We start from the raw sequence: 25,301 nt of genomic DNA, 5'->3' as shown, positions 1-25,301 counted from the left end.
CATCTGAAGTCTGCCTTCCTGGTCTTGCGTCTGACCCGGTGCTGTTCATGAGTGGTATCTGCTCTGTCACCCTTTCCACACGGGAGCCCTTCAGGGACTAAGGCATTTGGGAAACTATCTAGCCTGAGCTATAGATCTATTTAGGTAAAAAACAAGGGAATTTTCTGGTCAAAACTACAAGTGTGGGCTGTATTTAACCTCAAGGTTTGCTGTTGTAGGTGCTTTGAACCTTAATGAACATTTGCAAAATGAGGAAAATCATATTTTTATACTCCTTCTGTAGAAGTTACGTAATGCTCAGAGAACGATTAATCATGTTTGTTATGGAGGGAGGACATCACAGAAAAACAAATGCTTACGAAAATTATGTATCACATATGATTTCATTTTCTAAAGCAACTAAAACATGCCAGGAAGTGCTTGTTCCCTCCCTCTATTTCACTTAATAAGGTTAAACAAAAAAAAAGTGACAATGCACTACCCTCCGAAAGGGAGGAGGCAAAGAAAGGCAAATGTGGGTAGATTTATGATAGCAAAACACAGTGTAGGGTATTTACAAGAGGAAAAATTTATGGCCTCCTACAGGAATCTCTGTTTGGAGATGACAAACCTTAGCAGACACGCAATTTATAAAACCACCACAATTAAGAACAATTTTTCAGTGCAAGGACAATTGGTTCTAAAAATCCTCACTCCTAGGAATAGTTTTCTTGCATATTATCAATCCTTGCCTCTTAGAATACTTTGCAAGTTAAGACATGTTCTTCATGTCAAATACTTTGTGGAATTATAACCCAGCACATACGGAAAATAATAAAATTTTATGCCTCCAGAATTATTCACAACATGGAACTCCTGCTGCGAAAACTTGTTATAGATCAGAAATGTTCTACATCCTCTTTCTTTTGAATTATGTTCAAAGAGATGTTGAATTTTAATAGCGCTATGTGAAAGAGCTGAGTGAAATCTCACTGAAGCTGCCGGACAAAATCATCACCTTTCATTCAAGATAAATGTAAGAAACAAGCAAACTCTTTTATGAAGCCTGATAACCGAAATTACAGAAGTTATCATCAAAAACAAGAGAAACGTGGAGCATATGGACCCATGAGTTTCTCTAGAAACTCATGTGCTTAATGCAGAGAAAGAGCATTAATCAAGGCAAGATGATTAATCCCGATAAGCAGCATAAATGTGTAAAAGGAATAAAGAAACCACCAGCACAGCTCGACAAACTAGCATTGTGATCCTGGTAGAAAAAAAGCTGACAGAGAGGTTGGGGGTAAAACACTGGGTGAATGAGGTTTGGAAAAAAAGAAGTTATTGCCTGTTATTTGATTCTGTCTTTGTTCAAGGAAATAACTCTGTACTTTCTTTGTAAATAAAATGGAACTCTATCAAAGCAAAACCCTGTCCTGAGGATGAATTTTCTTCCCAGCTGAGAAGAAAACAACCCACAGACCGGACAAATTGTTTAACCACTCAGGTAAAATATGAGGAGAGTCATCCAGTTTTCAAGAAAGGGAATGATGAGGTGGAATTCCCACTGAACCAAAATAGAATCAATGAAGGTTGTATCTCTCAGAAATAGTAATTGGTAAAAAGATGAAAACAAGACCAGATAAAATTAAATGAAGACTTAAATCAGCTGGAGGCTTTTAAAAATTAATTAAAGTAGCGGCTGGAAAACTTCCAGAGTGGTCCAAGAGATGACAAGCAGGCAGAGATGAAATCTGTGCTTGAGCCACAAACACAGAATATGCAGACAGATTAGGAAGCCCTGTGGCAAAACAGATCAATGAGATGACTGACAACACAACTCCTGCAGGCTAGAAAGTTTTCAAAGAAATGGGTGAGCCAGGAAAGTTGGAACTACCTTGGCACTTGCTGACTGAGAGGAGCTATGCCAAGAAACTAAGGAGCTGCAGAAGTAAACTGGAAGGTCAGAGATAACTGTGGAAGTCTGATGCCTGGAAGTGGTCTTTTGCCATTAGAAAAGCCAGTGTAAGACTATTGTCTTTTTTATCGTTATTATTTTTCACAACATGTACAAATTTGAACACCATTTGAAAATTAACCAATATCCAGCTCAAACACTGTGTCTTTGAAAGAAAAACTTCCATCAAGCTGGATCTCTCAAGTCAATGTGAAAACTCAAATGAATAGGAAGTTGAAAACCCAAATGAATAGGAAGTCATACAGAAAATTCTGAGTCTAATGTCCAGCTCTATCAGCTCTAGTTAGATGGTACTGAAGAATGACACCTCCTCTTCTCCACCCTACCAAAAAGACATAATCTTCCAAGAAGTGGTCACTAGTGAGATCAATGAAACTTGTCCCTCTTCAGTCCCACAGTGGTACTAGGTTTGTATCTGCTCACTGTGGGAAGAATGCTAAATGAGATGAGCCTGGATCAAGTGTCATCAACGTTGTATGAAAAAGCTTTGTCTAGTTTGGGAAAGAGAAGACACTGATCTAACTATGATCTTTGTTCAGATCTGGGCAACTTGAAAACAGTAAATGGGAATTTGATTGCTAAGTGTCTAACAGCACTTGCACTAAAATACTGGCCACTGAATCAACACAAGATGTTTTAGACGAGCCTGCCAATAAAACTAGGAAAAAAATATCACCCAAAATTAATTATCTGTTTGATCTTAAATAGAGATAATGGATGTGACCACATGATCATGTAGTGGACAGACCAAGAGCAGCAGAAACAGCAGAACAGTGTCAGAGCTCAGGAACTGAGGTCCTTTAGAAAGGAGCTTCCTCCAGATACATCTTTAGCCTTCTCCGCTGCCAGGAGACATTCAGTCCCTTAGACTAATGAACAGTTGGTCTGAAGTAAAACCTACAAAGTGCTGTGACATTCTACAAATCCATTCATAGTGGGCCACACTGCTTGCTACTGTAGACGTAGTCACTGATTGGCGGAAGAATCTAATGCAAGCTTAAGGGAAACCAGTTTTAAAAGCTGTGTCAGAAATTTGAGCATGAAATCTAGACAGTAAAATCAGAAACAGTTTGGATTTCATTATGGGTATCAGCTGTGCTGTAAATGCCAGTAAAGTTGCCTTACACTTTCAAGTAAAACAAATGCTCTTTGGACCAGTGTTTCCTAGAAATCAGTTTGAAATACCTACAGAGTGGAAACAATTATAACAAGTTCTTGCTGGGGCAGCCTTTCAGCCAAGATACAATGCAGTGGCTGCTGCTTACCGTGCAACTGGTCTCTCAGAAATCCTAGCAGCTAAATCTCTGCAAAAATTAGGAGCAATACATCTAGTAAATATTGCCATAGACAGTGATGAAACTCCAAGTGTTTCTGTTGGACTTGCTAAAGCATGACAATGTGCATTTAGACAAGGAACAGCAGAATAGTCCCACATCCCTCTGGAGTCAGTCATTCTTCTCACATCAGTCAGAAAACTGCCTCATTGAGCACAAAAAAGGGAAAAGAGCAATACAACTCAGCAACAGCTGGGATTAAGTGGAGGAGGGAGAGGGAGGAGAACCACTGAGAAGAAGCATCAGGAATGAATAATTGAATCTTTAAACAGTCCCCAGTGGCAGCACCACGGAAGCACCATAAACTACAGAAAATTGTATTAAATAAATATCAAAGGATTGTGCCCTGACAGCAGTTAAGGCTCTATTTTCCTTAGAACATTCAGGTTTCCCAGGCCTTACCTTAAAATAGGTACTATTACGTGAGAACCAGAAATTAAGTTTACTCCTGCAACTGGGCATAAACTGCAACATCTTCAAGCCATGGCTTTTCACTTGTACACTGGGTCTACTACATTGCAGTGGTTGAGGATGCACTGTTCTGTAAGGAGTTAATCTCTCTTGGCCTGTTTATTATGCCTAGTTGGTACCCTGGGGCATGTAAAAGGCTTGGGACAGGAACTGGCACATTGACATGTGTTCAGTAGGAAGTTTAAGAAAAGTGGGTGATGGACCAATCTGACATGGGCAGATTGTTATGCTGAAGTGACAGACATAATCAAAGTAAATCTCAGAAACCAAATTTCCTGTGGGACCTAATAGAATAAACAATAAAAGAACATCAAAACATCAAAAATGGACACATAGCAACACTCGAACCGAAGGTGAACCACGGCTTCCAAATGGTTTGTGTGCAGATGTTCACAGCAAATCTGGTGGGGAGATGGAGTGAACTTTCACTGACAGATAACTGGGAGGAGAAATAGCAAAAAGAGCAGAAGCCAAGTGAAGACTCCTCCACTCAAAATAGCAAGAGGAAAGAAAGGAAAGAAAGAGATCTTTTGAGTATGAAGTTGGAATGAAGAAGATTGGATCACAGAACAAAAAAATAACATTTCAGTTGGAGTCTCTGTGACCATGCAAACAGGTTGCCTAACTGTTCATACTGTGTTTGTATGATTAATTCTGATTTCTGCAATGCTTATACAAAGAGGGCTCTTTTTTCAACATGTAAAGGGGCAGGTGCAGGTGAAAATATACAAAATGTAAATATATAAATACGTAAAAATATGCAATTAAGAGCCTGGGCCTTAGGAATCATAAAATGTCATTACAGAACAGCTAATATAGAATTCGATTCTGCATGTTTAACTTAACAGATACATTTTCAAGTTCCATGCCTGTCATAAGGAATCCACCTTCCAAGGGAAAAAAGATCAGTCTTCGCAATTGTGTCTAATTACCAAACAGTGAAGATAAAACCCACAAGTCACTTGAAAATTTAAGCCAGACCAAAAGTTCAACTGACTTCAAGCAGAAAGCATCTGCTCTGCCCTTCTAAAACCAGTCCCAAAATATCTCAGACTGAGCACTTAAATATCCAGGCATCCAAAATTCAACAGTTTTTTTGCAAATGTGCTGATTTCTTGTCATAAAAAGCAGGAAATTGTGACATGAAAAACATCTTCAATAGGGATCAGTTAATACTTTCTAATCATAGGTCATGCAATGCAGACGAAGAAATGATTTCAACTGATGCAAGCTACTAAAATACAATGACATCTGAAATTGTTGCACAGATATTCTTTATCTTAACAAAAAATGCTTCTAAACTCATAATGCAAGACAATAAAACCCAAATATATGTTTGTGTTGATAATAAGACCCAGTTGGCCTCCTCCCCAAACAGCTCCTGTGACCTGTCAGGTGCACTTCTACACTTCCAAAGGAATATCTAACACAGTGTGTCCATCACACACATCTAGCCCAGCAATGTGTGTATGTCCAAATCTGAGAGCTGCACCAGCAAGTAAAACACCTGCATGCAAAGTAAATTCCTATTTGTATATCAATAACTACTGCATTTAGCCCCAACCCTGCAAAAAATTCTGCCCCTATTTAAATTTATGCAGCTGGGTCTTGACTATGTGTGGTAAGGAAAATGCATAAGACTTTAAGCATATTGGGGAACTGGGACATGTGAGAAGTAGGTTTCAATGGGAAAATTCATGGCACACAATGTTAGGTCCTTTCTAATCTGGAGAGTGACCATGAATTCTGGCTACATTCTTCAGAAGGTCAGGCCCTCTCAAAATCACCCAGTCCTTGTCAGTAATTTAATTACAGAGACCTGGCACTAAAACATGAATACTTTGGCCCGAGGTTTTCAATAATTTTCAGATCAACTATTCTTTAGCAGGGCTTGTCTTAATACATAGATGGCTTGAATATCTATGTACTAGATTTAACAAAGACATTAGAATGAAGGTTATTACACCTAAAGTGACTCAAGCACAACATATTTTTATACAACTTACGTTTCCAGAAGCATAGGAAAACTTACGACATAAATTCAGTTTTCAAAGAGGTATTTAACTTACCTGCCAGAAGTCAGCAACAGTAGCAGGGAGAGGACCCTGGGTGGCAATATATGCAGGGTTTCTGGGGTCATGGTCCATCTGGAATAAGGAAAAAGAACATGGACTGGATTTATTTGAAAGAAAAATCGCTTGCTGCGTTAGAGACGGAAAGTATGTAAGGGCAGAACAAGGGACTTCCTAAAGTCCTGTCCCTCCATCCTTTATTGGCAAGCAGAGAATTTTATTTCTGTTTTTTTCCCCCAAAAGACTGATGCTACCAGATGAATATCATCACACATGATGAGCCATGTCCTATGTCCTCAATATGCAGAGTAAGATCACTTATGGTGGCTGACAAAGGCATTTATTTGAGATCAGTACTTGTGGTTTCATAGCAACCTAGGAGCCATTTGAAACATTTTTCTACACTGAATGTTAAGAATGCTCCACACATCTAAATATGTTCTCCATTTCCACTGTGCCAGTCAAGGGCACATGCAACTAAAAACCAGCAAAAATGGGGAACAAATTCAGTTTCTGGCTTTTTCTGGTTAGCTGATTTATCTAAATGCATGGATTTGGCCTCAATGGAGGAAGTTCTGTTTAAAGACCTTAATTATTACGTTTAATTCAAGGAGCAGAAAATTCACTGAGCAGAAAAAATAAAGAATCTGAGAAACAAAGCCATCAAGAGTAAATAGGATTAGTGTGTTACAATGAATGTTTTCGAACTGATGGGTGGTTTTTTTGGTTCTAAATCTTAGGACTCATTCTGCTGAAAAAGAAGATCTGCTGATAGGATTAAAAAACAAACAAACTCATTCTAACCCTGGGCAAGACAAAACTTTGAACAAAAAGAAAAGAGACCCGGTTCAGCTCTCAGACGTGTGGGTGTGACTCAGTGACACTGAAGTCGGTGAGAGTTAACTTATATCCATGTAGCTGAAGGCAGAATTTGTCTCAATATGTGATTCTGTTCTATAAGTAAAGATCTGAATAAGAACGAATGTGAGTCACATTTGCATTAACAGGCATCTCCTGAATTTATTCATAGCCTATCAAAATTTTCAGTGATGGTACATGTCAGCGCAAAAGAAGGCACCTCATAATTATGTGCAACATAAAAGAGGGAAGAACCATAAAAGAACAGATGTAAGTTATTCTGAAAGAACAACAATATAATGAATGTTGCAAAAAGGAAGAGAACACTTTTATGTTTCTAATTTTCTGACATATAATTAAGCCGGACTTAATATTAAAATTCCCCATGACAACACAACACAGGTAAAATGAAGTCACCGAATCAATTCAGACTAAAAGCTTACTTCTGATTCACCACCCATAGTTACAAAAAAACTTGTCCAGGATGTCTACAACACCATCATTTTATTCTGTGTTTCATTGAGATGCTTCTCTTATCAGCAAATAAATCTTCAAAACAAGCAATTGCTCACAGTAAATTTCAACCTTACTTTCTTTGCCTTTTGACAAAAGCAATTCTGATAGCAGGTATTTTGAGACCAGAGGAAAACCAGCTTTCTTCAGAAAGCAGTATTAACAAAAAAACCTTAGGAACCACTTCAAAAAGGGCAACTATTTTTTTTTGTTTTATTTTTGTAAGAATTGGAGACACTGAACTAAACACAGCTGAAAACAACAGCAAATGTGATTAAGCAAATTCGTGCTTAAAAGTGTTCTTTTTTTTCTCCATTATAGTTGAAATAATTTCTGTAGTTGTTTTGTTTTGAATCCTGAAGATCATCATTGTGCTGAAATGGTTTCCTATGCTGGAACTAAAAATCTTAACTTAGAAAAATTGACCTGCACTGAGGAGGACTTGCTACTCCCTGTGGAGACTGTTGCATCCACTTGAAAATGATGTCACTTCTTCGACAGGTGAGAGCCTGGCTCAGAAATGTAACCAATAGTGAATACACCAAACTTTAGAAAAATAATTGAATTTCTTCTTAAAATAAATTCTTTGTATGTAGACATGCCAGAAAGCAAAGGCAGAAGAAATCAAGGATAATGCAAATAGCACTGTCATGGAGGAAACATTCCTCAACATTCAGCTGATAAATCAGGAATAGGCCAATCTTGGCATTTCAGCATTAATCAACCTCTTTCACAAAGGTGCTGTTGGAACGTGGTAAACATTACAATAAGCACAGAGTAGTGAAGTATATCAGCAGTTTAACAATAATCCAAAAGACAATTACAATTATTATATTCCAAACACATTGCGGTGCACAAAAAACAATTATGAGCAGAAACTCTTCTTGCTTGGAGCAAATAGAAGATGGCAGAAAGCCCTATCACACAATTAAATGATCTTTAACTGAACAAAAATAAGAGCAAAGATTAAACTAATTAAATTAAATTCCTGGTTTCATCAATTTTCTATTACATGTACTGTTTTAAAGGCCACGTATTTCAAGAAAAGTGTGAAAAATCACTACCCTGGTCACATTCAATTTAACGTGAGTAGGTGATGGCAAGGGACGGCTCTTGAATGTTTTTGCTATGTTCTTTTTGATTCTCTCAAGGTCACCAAGAACACTAAGGGCAACTTAATCTATCAAAGTTAACAGAAGTTTGAATAAAGAAATAAAGTCAGTAATGGGTTTTAAACTAACTAATCAAGGATCAAGTAAAAGGCTTTTTTTTTTATGTCACTAGTCATTATCTTCTTTCAAGGATCCCTCAGATTTCTCACTTCATGAAAATAAAATAGAAAATGCATTCTCCAGAGAAGAATGGAGAACTGCAGACTCCATACAATCAAGTATTAAACCAAAAATTGACTGTTTGCTAACATTTTACATCAGAACAACCTTCAGAAATCACCCTAATAGTAGTTGTTCAAAAAGAATGGGATTCTTCCCTCTTCCCCATCAAAGCATCAAGTTCACAAGGCTTACATTAGAACTGGATCGAACAGCCATTGTTAGAAAGAAAAAGCTGCAATTATTACAACTGTTCTACTATGATGGAATTCTCATTTTCTACTGCAGTACAACAAAGGCAAGTCTGGTGATAATGCTTCAATCTATTTTTCCATGATTTTATATTAGGGATCAAGGATTACTATAACTGACCACTGACTGTGGTGATTTCCGTCACTACCAATATTGAAAGCAAATGGAAACAAACAGGAGGAGCATTGAGATTTCTTCTTGGAAAAAAAAATTAGATAAAACTTTAGTGACACAACTTATATTTTTCTACAGTGCTTTGTAATATAAGTTGAATTACGGTACCTTAAAGTAGGAAAAAATATAAAGAACACTATCGCAATTGGTTTCACCTTTGTTAACATCAGACCACAATTTCACCTGTGCTTTACTAGAGAATAAAAGCTACACCTTTAGTTTTTCCTTCAAGAGTTCTATTATCTTGCTGTCTTATCCCAGGACTTTGCAAGGATTCCCTTAAGAACGCTGAAATTTGTTGAGTTTTTCGATAGAGATTTTGCTGCTGCATGATTTCACTGATAATGCTGATGGAATACAGCAAAATCAATACATTCTGGGAGTAAATCCTCAAACGTATTGTATTTGGACTTGAGAGTGGCACACGTAGATTCTTATTAAGTAGCCTTGTAAAATTGTAAACTGAAGTAAAACCGTCAATAGGCATCAATGACCATTTTGAAATCTCATAAATGATAACACATTCATTCCTGCCCTTTACCTTCCCTTTCAGCTTGTCAGATCCTTACTTTCCACAGAGAAAGATGCTGGGTGAGATGTGGTCTCAGTCACACCATTTACCTTCATCTAAATCCTCTGAATCCAGCTGAAATATTCCTAAATCACATGAGATCAGAATGAGATCCAGTGTACACCAAATTTGACAGAAAGGAAGTTGAAATCCTACTAACACCTTAAAAATTCATATCGATTCAAGCTACTGTGTGGTTTCCAGACTTAATGTGTTTATAGCCCCAACAAAATCTACTTCCATGCATGTATTTATTTATTACACAAAGTATAGGCAGTCTCTAAAAGCAGAAAAAGTTTATTTGTTTATGTAAAAGAAAGCATATCCTGCAAATGCAGATGAACTTTGTAATCATATTTATCTCAGTATTAAAATTAAAAAGGTAGACCTGTCCTCCCCTTCATGTTTGAATTAAAATTTAAAACAATTTTTTAAATCCTTCCTTTAAAACCCCTAATGGAATGAAAGAAGTAAATCTGGTTGTGAATGCCATTATGAATTTCAGAGTCTATTCTTGGTGATGTAATTTGTATGCTGTATTTGAACAAACTGTCGTGCTAATGACATTCCTCAGTCTGGTGTCTTCAATAATAAGCAAACTGAGTTTTAAAATGTAGTTGACGGGATTTTTTCTCTCTCAGACACCCTATGAGGAAAAACAGAATTTCCCATTTACTTTCATGACCTCTGATTTAAAAGCAAAGATTGCACATTATTTACTACTGGATGATTTTCCTGAAATTTAATGAGGACTAAGTACAAATATGACAGAAGTAATTATCACAGTTTTATTCTGCACAGTCAGGGTCTCCTTGTGCTGTAATTGCAAGCCTTTCATTCAGCTGCCGATAGCAGAGTTATTATCATAGTACTTTATGTTATTTCAGAGAGGAGGGAAACAGATTTCTACCCTGCAAATTTATCCCAAGGACTCATTTTGCCTGGCCTTACACTACAGTGAAATTAAAGACCTATGGGAAGAATTTGGACTAAATCTTTCCTGATTCTCCTCACCCGTTCCCAGCTGCTGTGAGGCCACCAATCTAACCCCAGTTTTCACATCATATTGGAGAGAAAGGAGGTATTGAGGAGAGGTAGCACTTTTTAAAAGGAAGAAACATGTGGGCAGGTGGCCAGCTCATTGTTTAGCACGGGGATTTTTTTTTAAGGTGTGCTGCTGCACTCATTTAGACTTCAGTTAAGGTTGAGTGAGCCCCAGCTGGAGACTGGACCACTGACCCAGAAGCTGGAGATACCCAGTGACATGCACCCAACTGGCAGCTTCCCTTTCTGAAGCTCAGATATAATTACTTTATTTTACACTCTTCCTCCACCAGACAGCTCACACACATGGGGAGGAAAAAGCCTCTTCCAGTCAGTTCAGCCTGTACTGATCCTGAGCTATTAAGGCCCATCTTGCAGCTCATCACAGTGCTCACTCCTCACCCAAGCGCTGCAATGCCAAATGCACCAGGAGCATCCCTGTGTTGATATGATAATTACCGAGGTTATTTAAGTGGAAAGACAGCAGTCTGAAGGAAAGAAATGGTAGGATTTTTGCAAGAGCAAGCGAAGGCAGATCAGTACTGTACTGGTACTCCACATCCACTGCACACTTACAAGGACACTGACTGAACGTGTGCCTGCTAACAGAAAAGATCTCAAATAGAGATCAGCAGTAATAGCACGTATAGCCAGCTCAGGCTGCAACAGCTGTACAACCACAGTAAATATTGCAGAATCAAGTGCCCAACACAATATTCCAGTAGGCAATTGAGGTGGAGAGGAACAGAGACTGAATCTCTCTGCCACTCCTATATTCTACCTCATTTTACAAAAACTATACCAGATTAACAAATATGTTTACACTCACCTGAAGATATTTAATTTTTTTTTTTTTTTAATTCAACGGTTTGCAGGGAATCTTTCCAAACCATGGGCTTGCAAAGCAGTGATTTCCTCCTGTCAACCTCCCACTGCATCACCTTCAGGAAACACATATTTTGATCTACTGCTTTCAAAATAGCAAAATGACTACTCAGTGAAATGGACTCACGTAACTATCTGCAGCACATCTTTCCTTGGAACAGCAGGTCTACACAAATGTCATCTGTGGCACTTCTCCCCAAACAGTAGGTTCTCTATCCTACCATTAAGAAAAAGAACTCAAGAATTTCTCTTGGTAATTTTCCTTGGTTATGTTACTGGGTACTTGTCTCAGTCTAATAAAACACTTGTGAACCCACTCTTCTCTGGGTATAGAAATATTTCTGCGAGAGATATTAACACAACCATAAGATTTTTTGCTTCGTCAGTGTGACTTGTTTTATTGAACAAAACTCTTGAGAGTGGGAAAGCGACAAAAAAAGAAATACCTTCTAACCCTGCAGAAGAAAATACCCTTATTAAGAGCTGGATAGAAAGGCAGCTTCTGTGTAAAAACACAAGAATTTAAGCTGTGGAAGCAGAGACCTTCTGCTTGCATTAGCTTCTGGCATCCTGGCAAAGCAAACCAGTTTTGTCAATGGGATGTCTTGGTCCTGTTTCTTCACCTCCAATACTACTTAATCTAATACTTTTCAGTGTAATTAAAGAAATAATTACACTATAATCCAGAATTACAATTGCAACAGGCATATACACACATGCGAGAATTTATCACTTCTCCAACCAAATCTGTACTAAAACTAGTTAAGCTGTGTCTATGCAGACTTTTGGGTAGGTTCAGTAGCCCATCTTGAGTTTTTGGTAAATCCCAGCATTTGTACAGCTGCAACCACTGAACCTAGCTTAGCACTGTCTACAGATGCTGTAAGTCCACTTTGACATCAAGCTGTAATCATGCGAATTACAACCAAGCTCTTACAAGAATAAGATATCTTCCAGTTATCCTCTCCCACTCCTGTGCTTCCCAAAAAAACCTCTCTGTTTCTACTACCAAATTAAGGCTTGACCAAACATAACTCACCAACTGTGTCCTGAAGACATGCAAACAGCACTGAAGCACTGGAGCTGGACCTCTGTGTATGACTTTACAGGCAGGATACACATTCCTTGGTGCACCAACTTACTGTGATCTGCTGATCCTGGTGCCAAATAGAGCTTGGTCTAGTCAGAGACATACCTAAAAGTAGTCCAGAAACTCTAATCTGTGCATGTACGTTCTTGTCCTCTAAAATTGGCAATCCCTGAATGTGCAGGTGCTTTGGTTTCCCATCTACTCTAAGCGAAAGACAACAAAATCCCAAAGATGTTTGTTGACTTCTGTGTATTTTCTAACTCTCAGAATATAGCATTTTGATATGTTGAAGGAATGAAGCTTTTGAACTCTGCTGAAAGTAAAGAAAACAGAGATCAGGGAACAGCTTTTATGTACTTGTGGGTTTTTTTAAGAAAAAAAGTATTGTTAACAACACTGGAAGTAAGCAGACTGTAATTTCATGCTGTTGCAAATTGTCAGCTGCCTTGCCCACACGAAGTCATTTAACTGGGGGAGTGACACTCCCCAGGAAAATGAGCCAGTAATGGCATATACAGCCCACTGCAGTGAGATCTAATTCTCCATCCTAAGTTCTTTTTCATAGTTTCCCTCTAATAACTTTAATTAGTGCCTAATTAACGTGACTAAAAAGCATAAAAAAAAGTGACTCCAATACTAGCAGTACCACAGAGGTCAAGGACACTGAGCCTTTTCCCCCCTTCACATAGATATCATGACACTTCCATTGAGATGGCATGACAGGGCAATGCTACTGGCACTATCATACCTATTTTGTGTCTACAAAGAGAGACCTTTTCTCCCTATCACCTTTCACAGACCAGAGAGGATTCAACTTACATAAGGTGGGAAATGGCAGCTTGGCCACACTGGAGTATCTGGATGCAAAAATTGGATTGACCTACTTTGCAGTTGGAATGATTATACAAGGGGTAAGGGATCTTGTTCTTGCTTTGAAAACAGCAAGCTCAGAGAATCAGAAGAGCTACAGAAACACCAGGTTGCTCATCAGTGGGTCACCAGAGAAAGAAAGGTAAGAGGAAATGTCACTTTCTGATGCAGAAGCTCAGAAGTCTGTGGAGCTCAGCTCTCCATGACTACAAAATCTATTCCTCCCATGGCTATAGCTAGTAGGGCAAAGCAAAAAAGAACAAGCTATTTTTACCTCCTTGGAGAAGGAAAAGCTCCACCAAGGGTATAGCATTGAATTTTATAATTCGTAAGTTAATAATATCAAGTACAGAAAACCTGACAGTATTACAAGGTAGAATGAGGACAATCTAATGACTTTGTTTTCTTAGTACATAAACTGAAAAGGTACTTATTTATTTATTTATTTCTCTTCAATTTGTAAGGACAGCCTGAAACAGAGTTGTGAGGTGCTCACAACCTGAGGTTGCACAATCTGAGCAGTGAGGTGCCTCAAGTGAGCATATTTTGGCAACAAGGAAAGACAGGAATCAACTATTTGGATTCTTTCTCATATGTTACCGTACTTACAATTGGACTAGCATTGATGTAGTCTGAATTGTCGTGGCTGCTTTCACCTTTCAGACATATCCTGGAATGGTCATCTGCAAAGGAGAAAATAAGAGAAGAAAGTTTCTATACCAGTATTCTACCCATTATAAGTTACAACGTTAGATTAATGTGCATTTCAAGACCGGTAAATGGTAAGTATCAGAAAGGATATTTCCTTCTGATTCCCAGCCTAGCCATAGCATTGATACAGCCACAGCATCACAGTCTGACTCAGGAATGAAGCACTGGGATATTCCAGGGGCTCAGTATCAGAAAAGCCTGTCTTCCTGAGATGCACTGTGATGTGCTACAACCTCTCTTAATTAAAATGGGAATATGCGCTGTTCAGGGAATTTAAGATTTAAACTAGGCAAATCACTAAAAAATTCCCAGTATTACAGGAAACACTCCTGTGTTTTCAGGGTCATAAAAGAGGGAAGCTGACGGAACTTTGTCCACCTGGCTTCTCTACAGAATGAACAGCAGGAACACTGAAGTACAGTTGAGATATGCACAGTAAGTTAATCTGCCTTGATCAAAGACCAGTGCTGTGTGGTGCTCCACTAGTGACACGTGGAGACGATACGACTTGAAGATCAAATCCCAATCACAATTGCACTTAAAGTACAACTGGAGCACACATAGATATCTTACACTGATGCTATTGTAGCTGGTTCAGACAAGACTAGTAAGGAAAACACCAGTTCTGGACATAGGAGACTTATGTTGTTTGCCCATCATCAAGATTATTTTATCACTTTTTAACTTGTAATTTTACTGGTGCTAGCTCAATTATATTTAAAGCTGGTACACCCCAAACTCTAGTCCTTTTCTTTTTTTAAATTTTTTTATTTCAGGACGTATATAATGGATGGGTTTTATTGGTCTATACTTAGACAGCGACAATGCAGATGTCTGCATCTCTTCCAATCATCTAGACTCACTTTCTGCTAAGAGAAAAGAAATATTTCTAGGTGATGAATCATTTCATCCTGATTTAGCTGTCTGAAACAGGCCAAACTGTACTCAAGAAATGCCATTTCCTTCCATTGACTAAAGAAAGAAAGACCAGACCACACTCAGATAATTTACGCGAGAGATGTCTAAGTCTTTACATAAGAATCTCAAACAGCTTGTACCTGATACATAACCAGCATGATTTATACTTCTCAGCAAACCTATTCCACACAGTATTTTGTGGGAAGAGGTTGTGGACCTGCCCTTTCTGTAACCCTCTACAGCTGAACATGGATACTGATGTTTTGAGAGGATCTTTCCACTGATTTTTCAAATAGACAAAATAAGAGTGTAGGAATACAGCCTGTCCCCTTTTGTACCTTGTCTAGTGGCCTGTGACACCACTCTTAACACCAGGATTCCAAGATGTTTTTTAAACTACGAAGTACCAGTCAATATTTTAATAAAGAAGAATAATAAATGAGTTATCAAATATTCTAAGTATCTCACAGGAGGTTAAGCTCATGCAACAGTAATGCCATGGCAGTTCAATATATGAGCAAGACAGAGGGATGCTTGTACAAGTGTTTACAGTCATTCAATCTCACCCAGCAATGTCAACAACATTCTCCTGGAATAAGATCAGTGATGAATAAGTCATGTCAAATGAATGAAGAGCCAGTCTTTACTATTCACATAAAATTATTTTCCCTGGTAAGGTTTCAACACAACAGAAGGATGAAGAAGATGAGAAAGGGAACATGTTCATGCACATTATTCACTTCCACCTCACTTTGGCACCATTGCACAAAAAATCCAAAATATAAAAATGAACTTTTGACACCTGAGATCTTGGGCTACTCAATATTTTTTACAGGAAGTTTTACAATGAGCATTGTCACAGAATGCCTGAAGAATTACAGCTCTGAAACCTTTTGTCTTTGCAGAAGGAATGCAGGTTACATGCAGCAAATGTGGTCTCTCACATACCTTAAACTAAGCAAGCACTCAGGATAAGCCTCATTCACTGGACAGCAAAAGTGTTTGAACTAATCACCAAAGAAAACATGTGAAATGTTTTCAAATGGATGAGGGAGAAAAAGCAGACAGTGATCCATGAGTTTTTAGCAAACAGACACAGGGTGACTCTCCAATAAAAGTCAGGAGTCAGATAAGTAACTTCAGGATTTTTCTTTTTAAAACAAAATGTTTTATCCGGACCCTCTGAATAATGCCATGTCATTATTCTGCTGTCTTGGAGGGTTTATCAGAGGGTGAGACTTGTTAAGGCTTTGGTAGTGAAAAGGTGGTGAGACTATATTTGCACTTAGAAAAAAAAAGTGTGCAAAAAAGGTTGTACATGTGTTTTCCGCATATATCAAGAGTTTGCACCCATGTGTGCTTCAGTTGCAGCATCAAGCATTCATATTGACAATGAACAGATTGTGCTTGTCTATGCCTGTTATCACCTCAAAGCTTCTAGGAACTTGCATAATAGATCTTCAGAAACAGGCAGGGAAAGAAGAAAAGGAAAAAAAAACCGCAACAGAATACCACGGACACCAGAACGTTATGATAACAATGAGCGACTACAGGGAAAATCACCAAAGTGATTTTTTTTTTTTTGTAAACTGTATATTGATTATGCTGGAAGCAAGGAAAGAGAATCAGGAGAAGTAGGAAGTAAAAGTAAGGACAGGCATGTCAAAAAAAGGAAGATATGTAAGATCAATCTAAAAAGTGAGAAAGATGAATGAAGAAACAGGAGAGGAGAGGGATGGTAATAAGGCAGTGAGAGAAAAGACAAATGCTGTTACTAGGTAGTGCAATCTGGCCAAGCTACAACTCATCATCATTTTAAGTATCTACAATAGCTGCTGCTGAGTGCTGAACTACTTTGCATTTGCTATTGCTCCAGCCAAGCCACAGCTGAAAGAAAAGCAAAATATGTAGATGGATATATGTGGCAGAGAGAGGCTTCCTAAATAAGATGGCTAGACTAACCTGTGGTTGTGGAAAAATATAGCACAATGTTGTATTTTATACACATATAAAATATAAATTATAAAATATAAAGGATAGAGGATAAAGTACATAATATAAGCAGACACACATGAGTTTACAGTATATAAAAATTCAATTTATAGACTAAAAAAATCTAAGTTTTGGCATCTATATACAGATATCTTCATGTGAAGTGGTTACACTTAATGGAGCTCTATTTAGTTGGCTAAACATGAAGATGTAATGTTTGAGAGACTGTAAAGTAGACGAGACATTGCACAAGGATAACAGATACGACACAAGACCTAAAGACTTGTACCCTCTTGAACCAGCATCTGTAGCTCACACAGGATGTACAGTGGCATCCTAGAGCTATTTCACTGTAAACTAAACACCAACTTTTGGCCATTGCAGAGTTCTCTTGATGTCACTGAACTAACTGGTTCTTCACTGGTGGTATCAGGTGCTTTGACACCTGGCTCATGTGGAGGCAGCTACACAGAGACTTAAATTTAGGCATCCTAATCTACGATTTCACTGACTCATGCCCAGAGAACTTGATTTCAATGCTTGTGTGTGGGTTTCTAGTGGTACCTGAGGTGTTTTAAGGACACTCAGGCTAGCAGCTAGGAGAGGCACAGGCTTCTCACAGAGCTTGTGTTATAGCTGCTAGTTCTGCCTGGGTACCTTGAATACTTTAGGCATCTCAAATGGCACTGGATTCCTCTGTCTAAACTTAATGAAGATCTATCATTTCTGTTATTAGATGGGGATTGAAAGCTTGGAAAAGTAAGACTCACATCTTCCCTCTGTCTTCTGTTTCCTTTTAATCAGATACTTCTGAAGGAACAGAATCAACAAAAAAAAGGCTAAAAACAAGGAATATGGACAACTCTGGATTGCGTGAACCCAGGCAACAGAGATCAGGGCAAATCTTACAACTATCAACCTGGCACATTCTGCCTGGACCATCATTCTCTTCCTTATAGATTTAGACTGATTTTTTTCCATACAAAGCACTGTATAGAACTGCACTGAAGTAAGAAAGGGAAGAACTGCCAAGGAGCAAAAGTGGAGCAGTTTGAAGACTATGAAGAATCATAATCTGTTGATTATCATTATTTTGCCTATAGATGATCAGCACAAAATGGAACTTTTCTTGGCTCTGAACTGAAATCAAGTTCATTTATTTCAGAGCACTATTCGTACATCCATTCCTGACACAGATAATGAACCAACCCGGAGGAGGTGCCCTCTGTTCAGGTGTTCCATCTTTGGTGCACAACTCCTGGCTGTGCTCTAAAAAGCACACAAGCCTCAGAGCTGGGTGCATGTTCTGCCCACAAATGCTTTGCTCTCCTTTGTAGGAAAGCCAAACACAGAGATAAGCAGGTTGCTTTAATATCCACCATGACCCATGGACACAGCTACAGTGGGCAGCTTTTGATAGATGTTCACTACAAAAACTTGTTTGCCAAATGCTTTAAACACCTGTATATATTTATGGGGTACATACATCAAAACATACAGTATTGACCCTATTGAGATGGGTTTGTTTTGCAGAGATGCAAAAAGAGAAAAGAAATTCTGGAAAGCTTTTTTTGGGCTGCTCATATATTACTACAGAAAAAAAGGTATCACTAAATTATAGTACTAAATATAAACATTGACTGCCCTAAATTATAGCAATCTGCTTGTTGATTGGATAGAAGGATACAGTTTTGTTAATCTAGAAGGTACAGTTTATTCGAATTGTTACAATTTTTTTAACTAGTAATTAATTAAGTGCAGTGTCAAGGTGTTCTGTAATCAAGTATTTTAAAAGCTGTTTGTAAATAGAGAAGATAGGTATAAGAGCAAGCTATGATAAAATTGTGATAATGTTAATCTAGAAATTAAATCGGTTATATAATCAGTAAAAAATAACACTGTATTATTTTAAGACTGGTTAAGAAAGGAAAATGAAAAGCAAATACAACATGATATTAAAGCTTCTTTGAGGCCTTCCTAAGATGAAATCTTCTACATGAATTGGCAATCTTGTTCTACCTTGACAAGGTGATTATTAATATGAAAGGGGTAAGGACACACTAACAAGACATTACTCTGTGAGAATACATTGAATGTAGCGTAACAACTCTATAGCATATTAAAATCATATCAGGTTTGCTTCTTCATTTATTATGAAGCAAATCTATGACTTTTTTCTATAGTTTTAGTGCCTAACAAGGAAAAAAAAGTGGGCAAACTGGGCCTTCTCATCTCAGTCTAATCTTGTAGTCTAAAATAACCAGCTTATCAAAATTTAATATTGTTTAAATTCTATGCCACACTTTTCACTCATCAACAAAATAGTTTTAGGGATATAACACGACAGCTGTTTACCAGTGTGCAGCCACTTCAGAAAGTGAAGGCAGGTAATTTTGTGCAATTCAGTCAAAAAGGAAAATTCCCAGTGCACTAATAGTTGTAATAGAAGTTCCCACATTGTAGAAACAAAGTAAAAATAGCATTTTGCCTTTTAAATGTGCTAAAATACTTTTAACTAAAACTTCAGATGGATTGTGGTCACCCTGCCCATGTCCAGGTAGTATTGATTCAGTCTAGACACGGCAGCGGGAAGAAGAGGTGTAACAATACACCATGGAAGAAGCAATGGCAGAGAACTGAAGGCTGATCAGTGTAGGCTGATACATCCACATGGTACAACACGACGAAAAGAGACAGACTATCTTAGCTCTGAAAATACTTCAGCTCTCTGGTGTTGCATGACATTGAGGTGCTGAAGCACGTCTAAAGGGCACCGAGGCTGGTGAAGGGTCTGGACCACAAGTCCTATGAGGAGCAGCTGAGGGAGCTGGGGAGTCTTTATCCTGGAGAAAAAGAGGCTCAGGGGAGACCCCATCACTCTCCACAATTACCTGAGAGGAGGTTGTAGCATGGTGGGGGTCGGTTTCTCTTCCCAAGGAACCAGTGACAGGACAAGAGGAAATGGACTCAAACAGTGCCAGGGGAGGTTTAGATTGGATATTAGGGAAAACTTCTTCACCAAAAGAGTGAAAGCATTGGAATAGGCTTGAGTCACCATCTCTGGAGGTATTTAAAAGATGTGTAGATGTCACACTCAGGGACATGGTTTAGTGGTGGACTTGGTAGTGCTGGGATAATGGTTGAACTCGACGATCTTAGAGGTCTTTTCCAACCTAAATGATTCTTTGACACCCAAGTAAAAATCTTTGCTCTTTAGCACTATTACAGTCATGTTACTTCTGGATTTAGAGGTAGACAAGTCTAGTCTGAAGGTTTCTATCTTAGTTCATTGTATCATGCAGACACAGTTTCTACATCAGTCAAATAATCAGCACCAATTTCTGGCAACACTTGTAGCTGCCATGCTGCCTCCAAGGCAGCAACCAAAACCAATCTGGCTTAATTTATGAGCAGGGACTTGAAATAGCTTAAGATGGTCTGACTGTAAGTCCATATTGAATAGAACACTTTAAGAGGGAGGATTAACTTGGATCAATACCAATTTTCATGGAGCAATTTTCACTTCCTGTCATGTTGGTTAAATTCTGCTCTTTCAGGATGGAAAAGAGCACAGAAGTCTTGCATTCCTTTAATTAATTTAACTTTCATGGTGACTTCTTTAGAACTTCTCAACAGACCTGATCCCAAAACACATGGAAGTCAGCAAACTGATGCTGTTACCTCAAAAGGCTTCTGACCAGCACCTTATTTACTCAGAAGAATTAATGTTGCCAAACTACTGTACTCCTCTCCTGAGGAGCAAAGTATTGCAGAAAGAGACACTACATAAACAAAAGAACCAAACCCTGCTGAAGCAAATATGCAAGGACTTACGGGCTCAGTTAAATTATTACATACTTCCAAAGAATCTTCACTCTAAATCTGGCTATGACATTTACTTAATGTGTTACCTGTCATTTCCCCATTTCTAAAGGAGGAATAGTAATTATTCAAGGTTCTCTTAGTGAAAATTAATGTTTTCAGGGCACTTTAAAAATTAAAATAGATACATATGTTTGCCAAGCTATCCAGCTGGATTGTGGGCACACTGATTGAGAGCATTTTGGTTGCTGTGGACTGTGCATGTATTCTCAGTTTCATTTTTGTTTCATTGGTTGCTTAATAAAATGTGTGCCCATAGATTACCAATGTAATCTATGAGATACATATATTTGCATAGGAAAAATATGTTACTTTTATTTCAAGCTCAGAAGGTGGCTGCTTACAGGAAAGAACAGGTTCTAGGAATATAAACATGGGTTCTTTTTTTTTTTTTTCCCTTTTTCTCTTTTTATCCTAAGCCTTGCAGAGAGAAGCCAGTTTGCAAGCTTATCCACTGAAGTCTAAAGGGGCTCTTTCAGTACAGCTGAGTATCTGATAAACAGATGATCTAGCTCTGACTATAGACTGCTGGTATTACTGTTGGATGGACATGATACCAACTTGTCTAAACACATGCCAAACTTCTTTCTGTTGAATGGCTACAGATGCCACTCTTGTATAGAAAGTATATTTCAGCATTGAAAAGCACCCTGGCTATGGGATTTCATGAGACAGCACAGCTGCAGCAGCAGTGTTATGTGGCATAGTTGTGCATTTTAGTAACATATATGCAACTTTTAAGGAGATAAACATGATCTGATAGGACAACAGGACATATCTGTAGCCTCATCTTTGTAGTGCACATAGAAGCTGCTCTGCATTCTGTTTGCCTGCCATCTGCAGCTTTCAAACCACTGTGCAAAGGGTATTCGGAAAAGTGTCAAGAGCTTAAAACGCTATCATCTGAATGAAAGTGTACATACACGGTACCACAGCCTGGGAGCGGTTCTTCGGGATATTTTCCTCCTGCTGTGCAATGGTGGTGTCGCTGGGTTCGGCCTGATAAGCACACAGAGCTTCCCACTCTTTCTCCAGACGATTCTTGTTTTTCAGGTGATCTTCCATGTAGGACTGGAATTAAAAGAATACTGCATTAAGCATTTACTTAGCTAGGCTCAAAAGCTAAGCTAAAAGGATGTTTCTCAAGATGGAAAGCACGGGAATTCTAAGCTTTGGAGTAAAAAAAAAAACACCCTCAGTTTGATGGCTAATTTATTCACTTCAGGGATTTAACTTCAAGCTTATTTGTGCTATACAGAATGAGAATGCTAAAATGTCCCAGTGCTAACAGAGAGGAAATGTGTGAAACACCCAGTTACTGAGCTTCAGGAGGAAAGTGTTTCTTCTTCAATACTTAGAAAACATAAGCACAACCATCTCTTTCATCAGGTAGTGGAAAAGAAACAAAACTCCATTGACAAAAATTACTACAAACAACAGCTCCTGTAAAACCAAAGGCTTTTAAAACTAAAGTTCAAGTACATATGCAAGTAACAACAATGATAGAGCTGTCAAAGAGAATTAAAAAATAGCCAAGCAGAAGTGTCATGGTTCAAGCACTGGGTCATCAGAAACATTCTACATATGGACTGGCACAGAGAGGGCCTAGAACTAAGGTGTTGTTAATTAATATTAATATGTGTAGTTAAAGATTTTACATTGCATTCAGCTTAATCTGTTAGGAAAGCATCACCAAAGAAAACTGTCTGTCTGTGGCAGGAATGATGGTCCATCAAAGCATATTGGTACAAGTCTTAAGCTTTTGCAGATCTCCCAGGGCTAGAGATCCAGTCCAGCAGTGGATCAGGAATTCAGTTCCAAAGATTTGTGGAAAGTGAACCAAACCCCTATTCCTTCACCCTATGGACCTGAAAAATCATCCAAGTAGGTGGGGGGAAGAGCAGAAAGGAAAAAGGGTGAGGAAAAATAGAAATCTTCCACTCCCTTAAACATGAGAATTAAGAAAATTATCACCTGGTACCGTAAGTCTACTTACGGTAGACTTCTTCTCCTACAGCCATCTTCTCCTACAGCAACAACAGAACCATCTCACATTACACACAGTTCATATTTGTAAATTAAACTCCATACTACCTTTACAAGGTAGATGTTAACGGACTTTAGGAGATAGACTCAGGGTCTGGACAGGGGTTGAGAGGTCAAGAGTAGAGCTGTGTGTGCTTCTGACCCAAACATCGGTCACAGTGATTCCTGCTGGAGCCCTCAATAATACAGCCCAGCCAGTAACAAACCTTGTCTAGAAATACCTCCTGTAAAGGATTTACTGTAAAGTATAGAAAGCAGTTTAATTGCTTAGAAAACCTTTTTCCTAGACAATCTCTGTTATGTCAAATTGTTCTTTCCAAACATGCTCTGAAGAAGAAAGGCTCTCGTGCCCTCTCAACAGGTTTAGCAGAAGGTGCAGAAAACTTGCAGCTTCTCCTCTGCCAAACATGAGCTGCGCACTGTGCTTCCCACCTGGTCAGCAAGGCAGGATATTGCTCTCTCATGCAGCTTGAACAGTTTTTTGATTACAGAAGAGATCCTGACACACAGTTTGTTTTGTGCAGTTTGTCGGGGACCTGCGTCTTTACACAAGATTTGTAAATCAAACCTGGTACTGAAAAGCAATTCAAGAAGCGATGCTTCCAGAAGGTACATCTTTAAGGACACAGAAGGATATTGCATTAGAAGAAAGGTTTCTAAAGGAGGTAAAGAATAGTGGTGGCCTAGATACAATCAAAACACCTACTGTGTGATTGCTTCTTTTTTATAATGAAGGAAACGCATTACGGTGGACAGAGCTGTGACCTTACGAATGGGGAGCTGGGAGAGGTGTGTGGCCCTGCCATGTGGGTCAGCTAATGTGTTACCAGACTCAACTTGCAAGTTAACAGGAGGAAACCATACTCTGATAGTTTGCTTCTCCTTGCCAAAAGGCTGTTGCTACTGGGGAAAAGAGGAAGGCTAAAGATCCTGTTCTATTCTCCCAGTGATTCTGTGCCTGGTTATGTATACTGAACATCATAAAAAAAATAGATAATCCCTTCTGAGCAGAGACTTGTTGGTATATAGGATTTTTTATGAGACAAAGGGAAAAAAATAGCAAAATCTTACAATACCACAGAGCCAATAGTCTTGGCTCCAGAGCAGCTGTTTAGCATGCAGTAGAGATCAGGCAGTCAAGGACCAGCCCGTAGCATCTTCCCACTTTAGACCACAGTTTTATAATGTGATTCATTTTGACATGCCTATCACCAATGTCCCATAGACTTCAGGGACATTTTATGCAGATATACAGATCTGCCAACACTGAGTCTCTCCAAAATACTGTGAGATCCACGAAGCTGTAGCAAAAAGACCGTGAACATTTTATTCCTAAGGCAGGGCTATATGTAGCAAAAGGCTTCCTGTTAACTCCAACTTGTCTCTTTGATGATTTCAAGGATTGTATTTTAAAAAGAAATTTTATTTTCCTTTTTAAATCATCAAATATGACACAGTTAAGGTAATTTGACTGCTTTTAGTGCACATGAACTTTTAAATAAACTCACCTATTTTTAAAAGTTTTTACTTTTACCTTCATTTTCCAGGTAATTCTGAGTGTAAAGAGAAATGAATCTTCAAATGAAAATACACTGCAGTCTTTACTTTAACCAGACAACCATTTTTTGAGTAGTTTCAATATCTACATCACACATATCAGATTCACAGGGCACTTTCCTGACAGACCTCGAAAAAGTGTTTGACTATTTGAACAGACCCATGGAAGGCTCTGTACAATACGAACATCTGCTTTACGCACATTTTTAAAAGCTACTGAGAAAGAAGCTTGCTTTAAAACATTCAGGAGCCAGACAATTCCCTCAGAGTTAAGTAATCTTTCATTTACAGTCCTTCAGAGCCCCTACGCTCATCCCCATTTTGCTAAACAGAAGCTTAGTGATTTTGAAACACTCTCTTGGGAGTGCTGGATGTACATTAAATTGAGTGGAACTTCTGATATTTTAGAGATTGTATGTCTACTCAAATCCACTCCTTAATTAGGATGTTTTGATGAGACATTCTGCAGTGTTTGCCTGGTACAAAAGAAATTCATTACCAACATGTCAAACACGCACATGATTGTCCTTGTCTCAGAGCAGCAGGTAAAATAAATAGAGGTTGTCACAACTGTTATTGTAACGCTCCTCAAGCCTGCTGAAAAAGTAGAGGTCTAGTCTCACCAATATGTCCACATCAAGGCAAGTCCTGCAATCCAAAGTATATTATTTAAACTAACACTGATTGCTTGGACAGCTCCAAAGTGCCTTAAATACCATTGTCTTAATTTTCCTTCCACAGGTCCTCACCTGCCAGGACAATTGGTAGCCCAG

The 25,301-nt window shown here is 38.5% G+C and overlaps 1 protein-coding gene across 1 annotated transcript in view; it reads right to left on the bottom strand.

Moving 5' to 3' along the window:
• The window catches only part of LOC113984997 (protein tyrosine phosphatase receptor type N2), a gene marked incomplete at its 5' end in the record, with an annotated part of 86,648 nt that overhangs the window by 41,481 nt on the left and 19,866 nt on the right, over nt 1-25,301 (bottom strand). The window contains 3 exons of the mRNA XM_039385573.1: nt 5,832-5,909; nt 14,032-14,105; nt 21,849-21,996. Of these exons, the coding sequence (XP_039241507.1) occupies nt 5,832-5,909; nt 14,032-14,105; nt 21,849-21,996 (300 nt within the window). The remainder of the gene's footprint in view (nt 1-5,831; nt 5,910-14,031; nt 14,106-21,848; nt 21,997-25,301) is intronic.

The sequence above is a fragment of the Pipra filicauda genome, unplaced genomic scaffold (genome assembly GCF_003945595.2).
Source record: "Pipra filicauda isolate LSUMZ 115617 unplaced genomic scaffold, ASM394559v2 scaffold420_size638996_pilon, whole genome shotgun sequence".
NCBI classification, from domain to species: Eukaryota; Metazoa; Chordata; class Aves; order Passeriformes; family Pipridae; genus Pipra; species Pipra filicauda.
The sequence above is the reverse complement of the archived record's forward strand: the minus strand, read 5'-3'. Positions and strand labels throughout refer to the sequence as shown.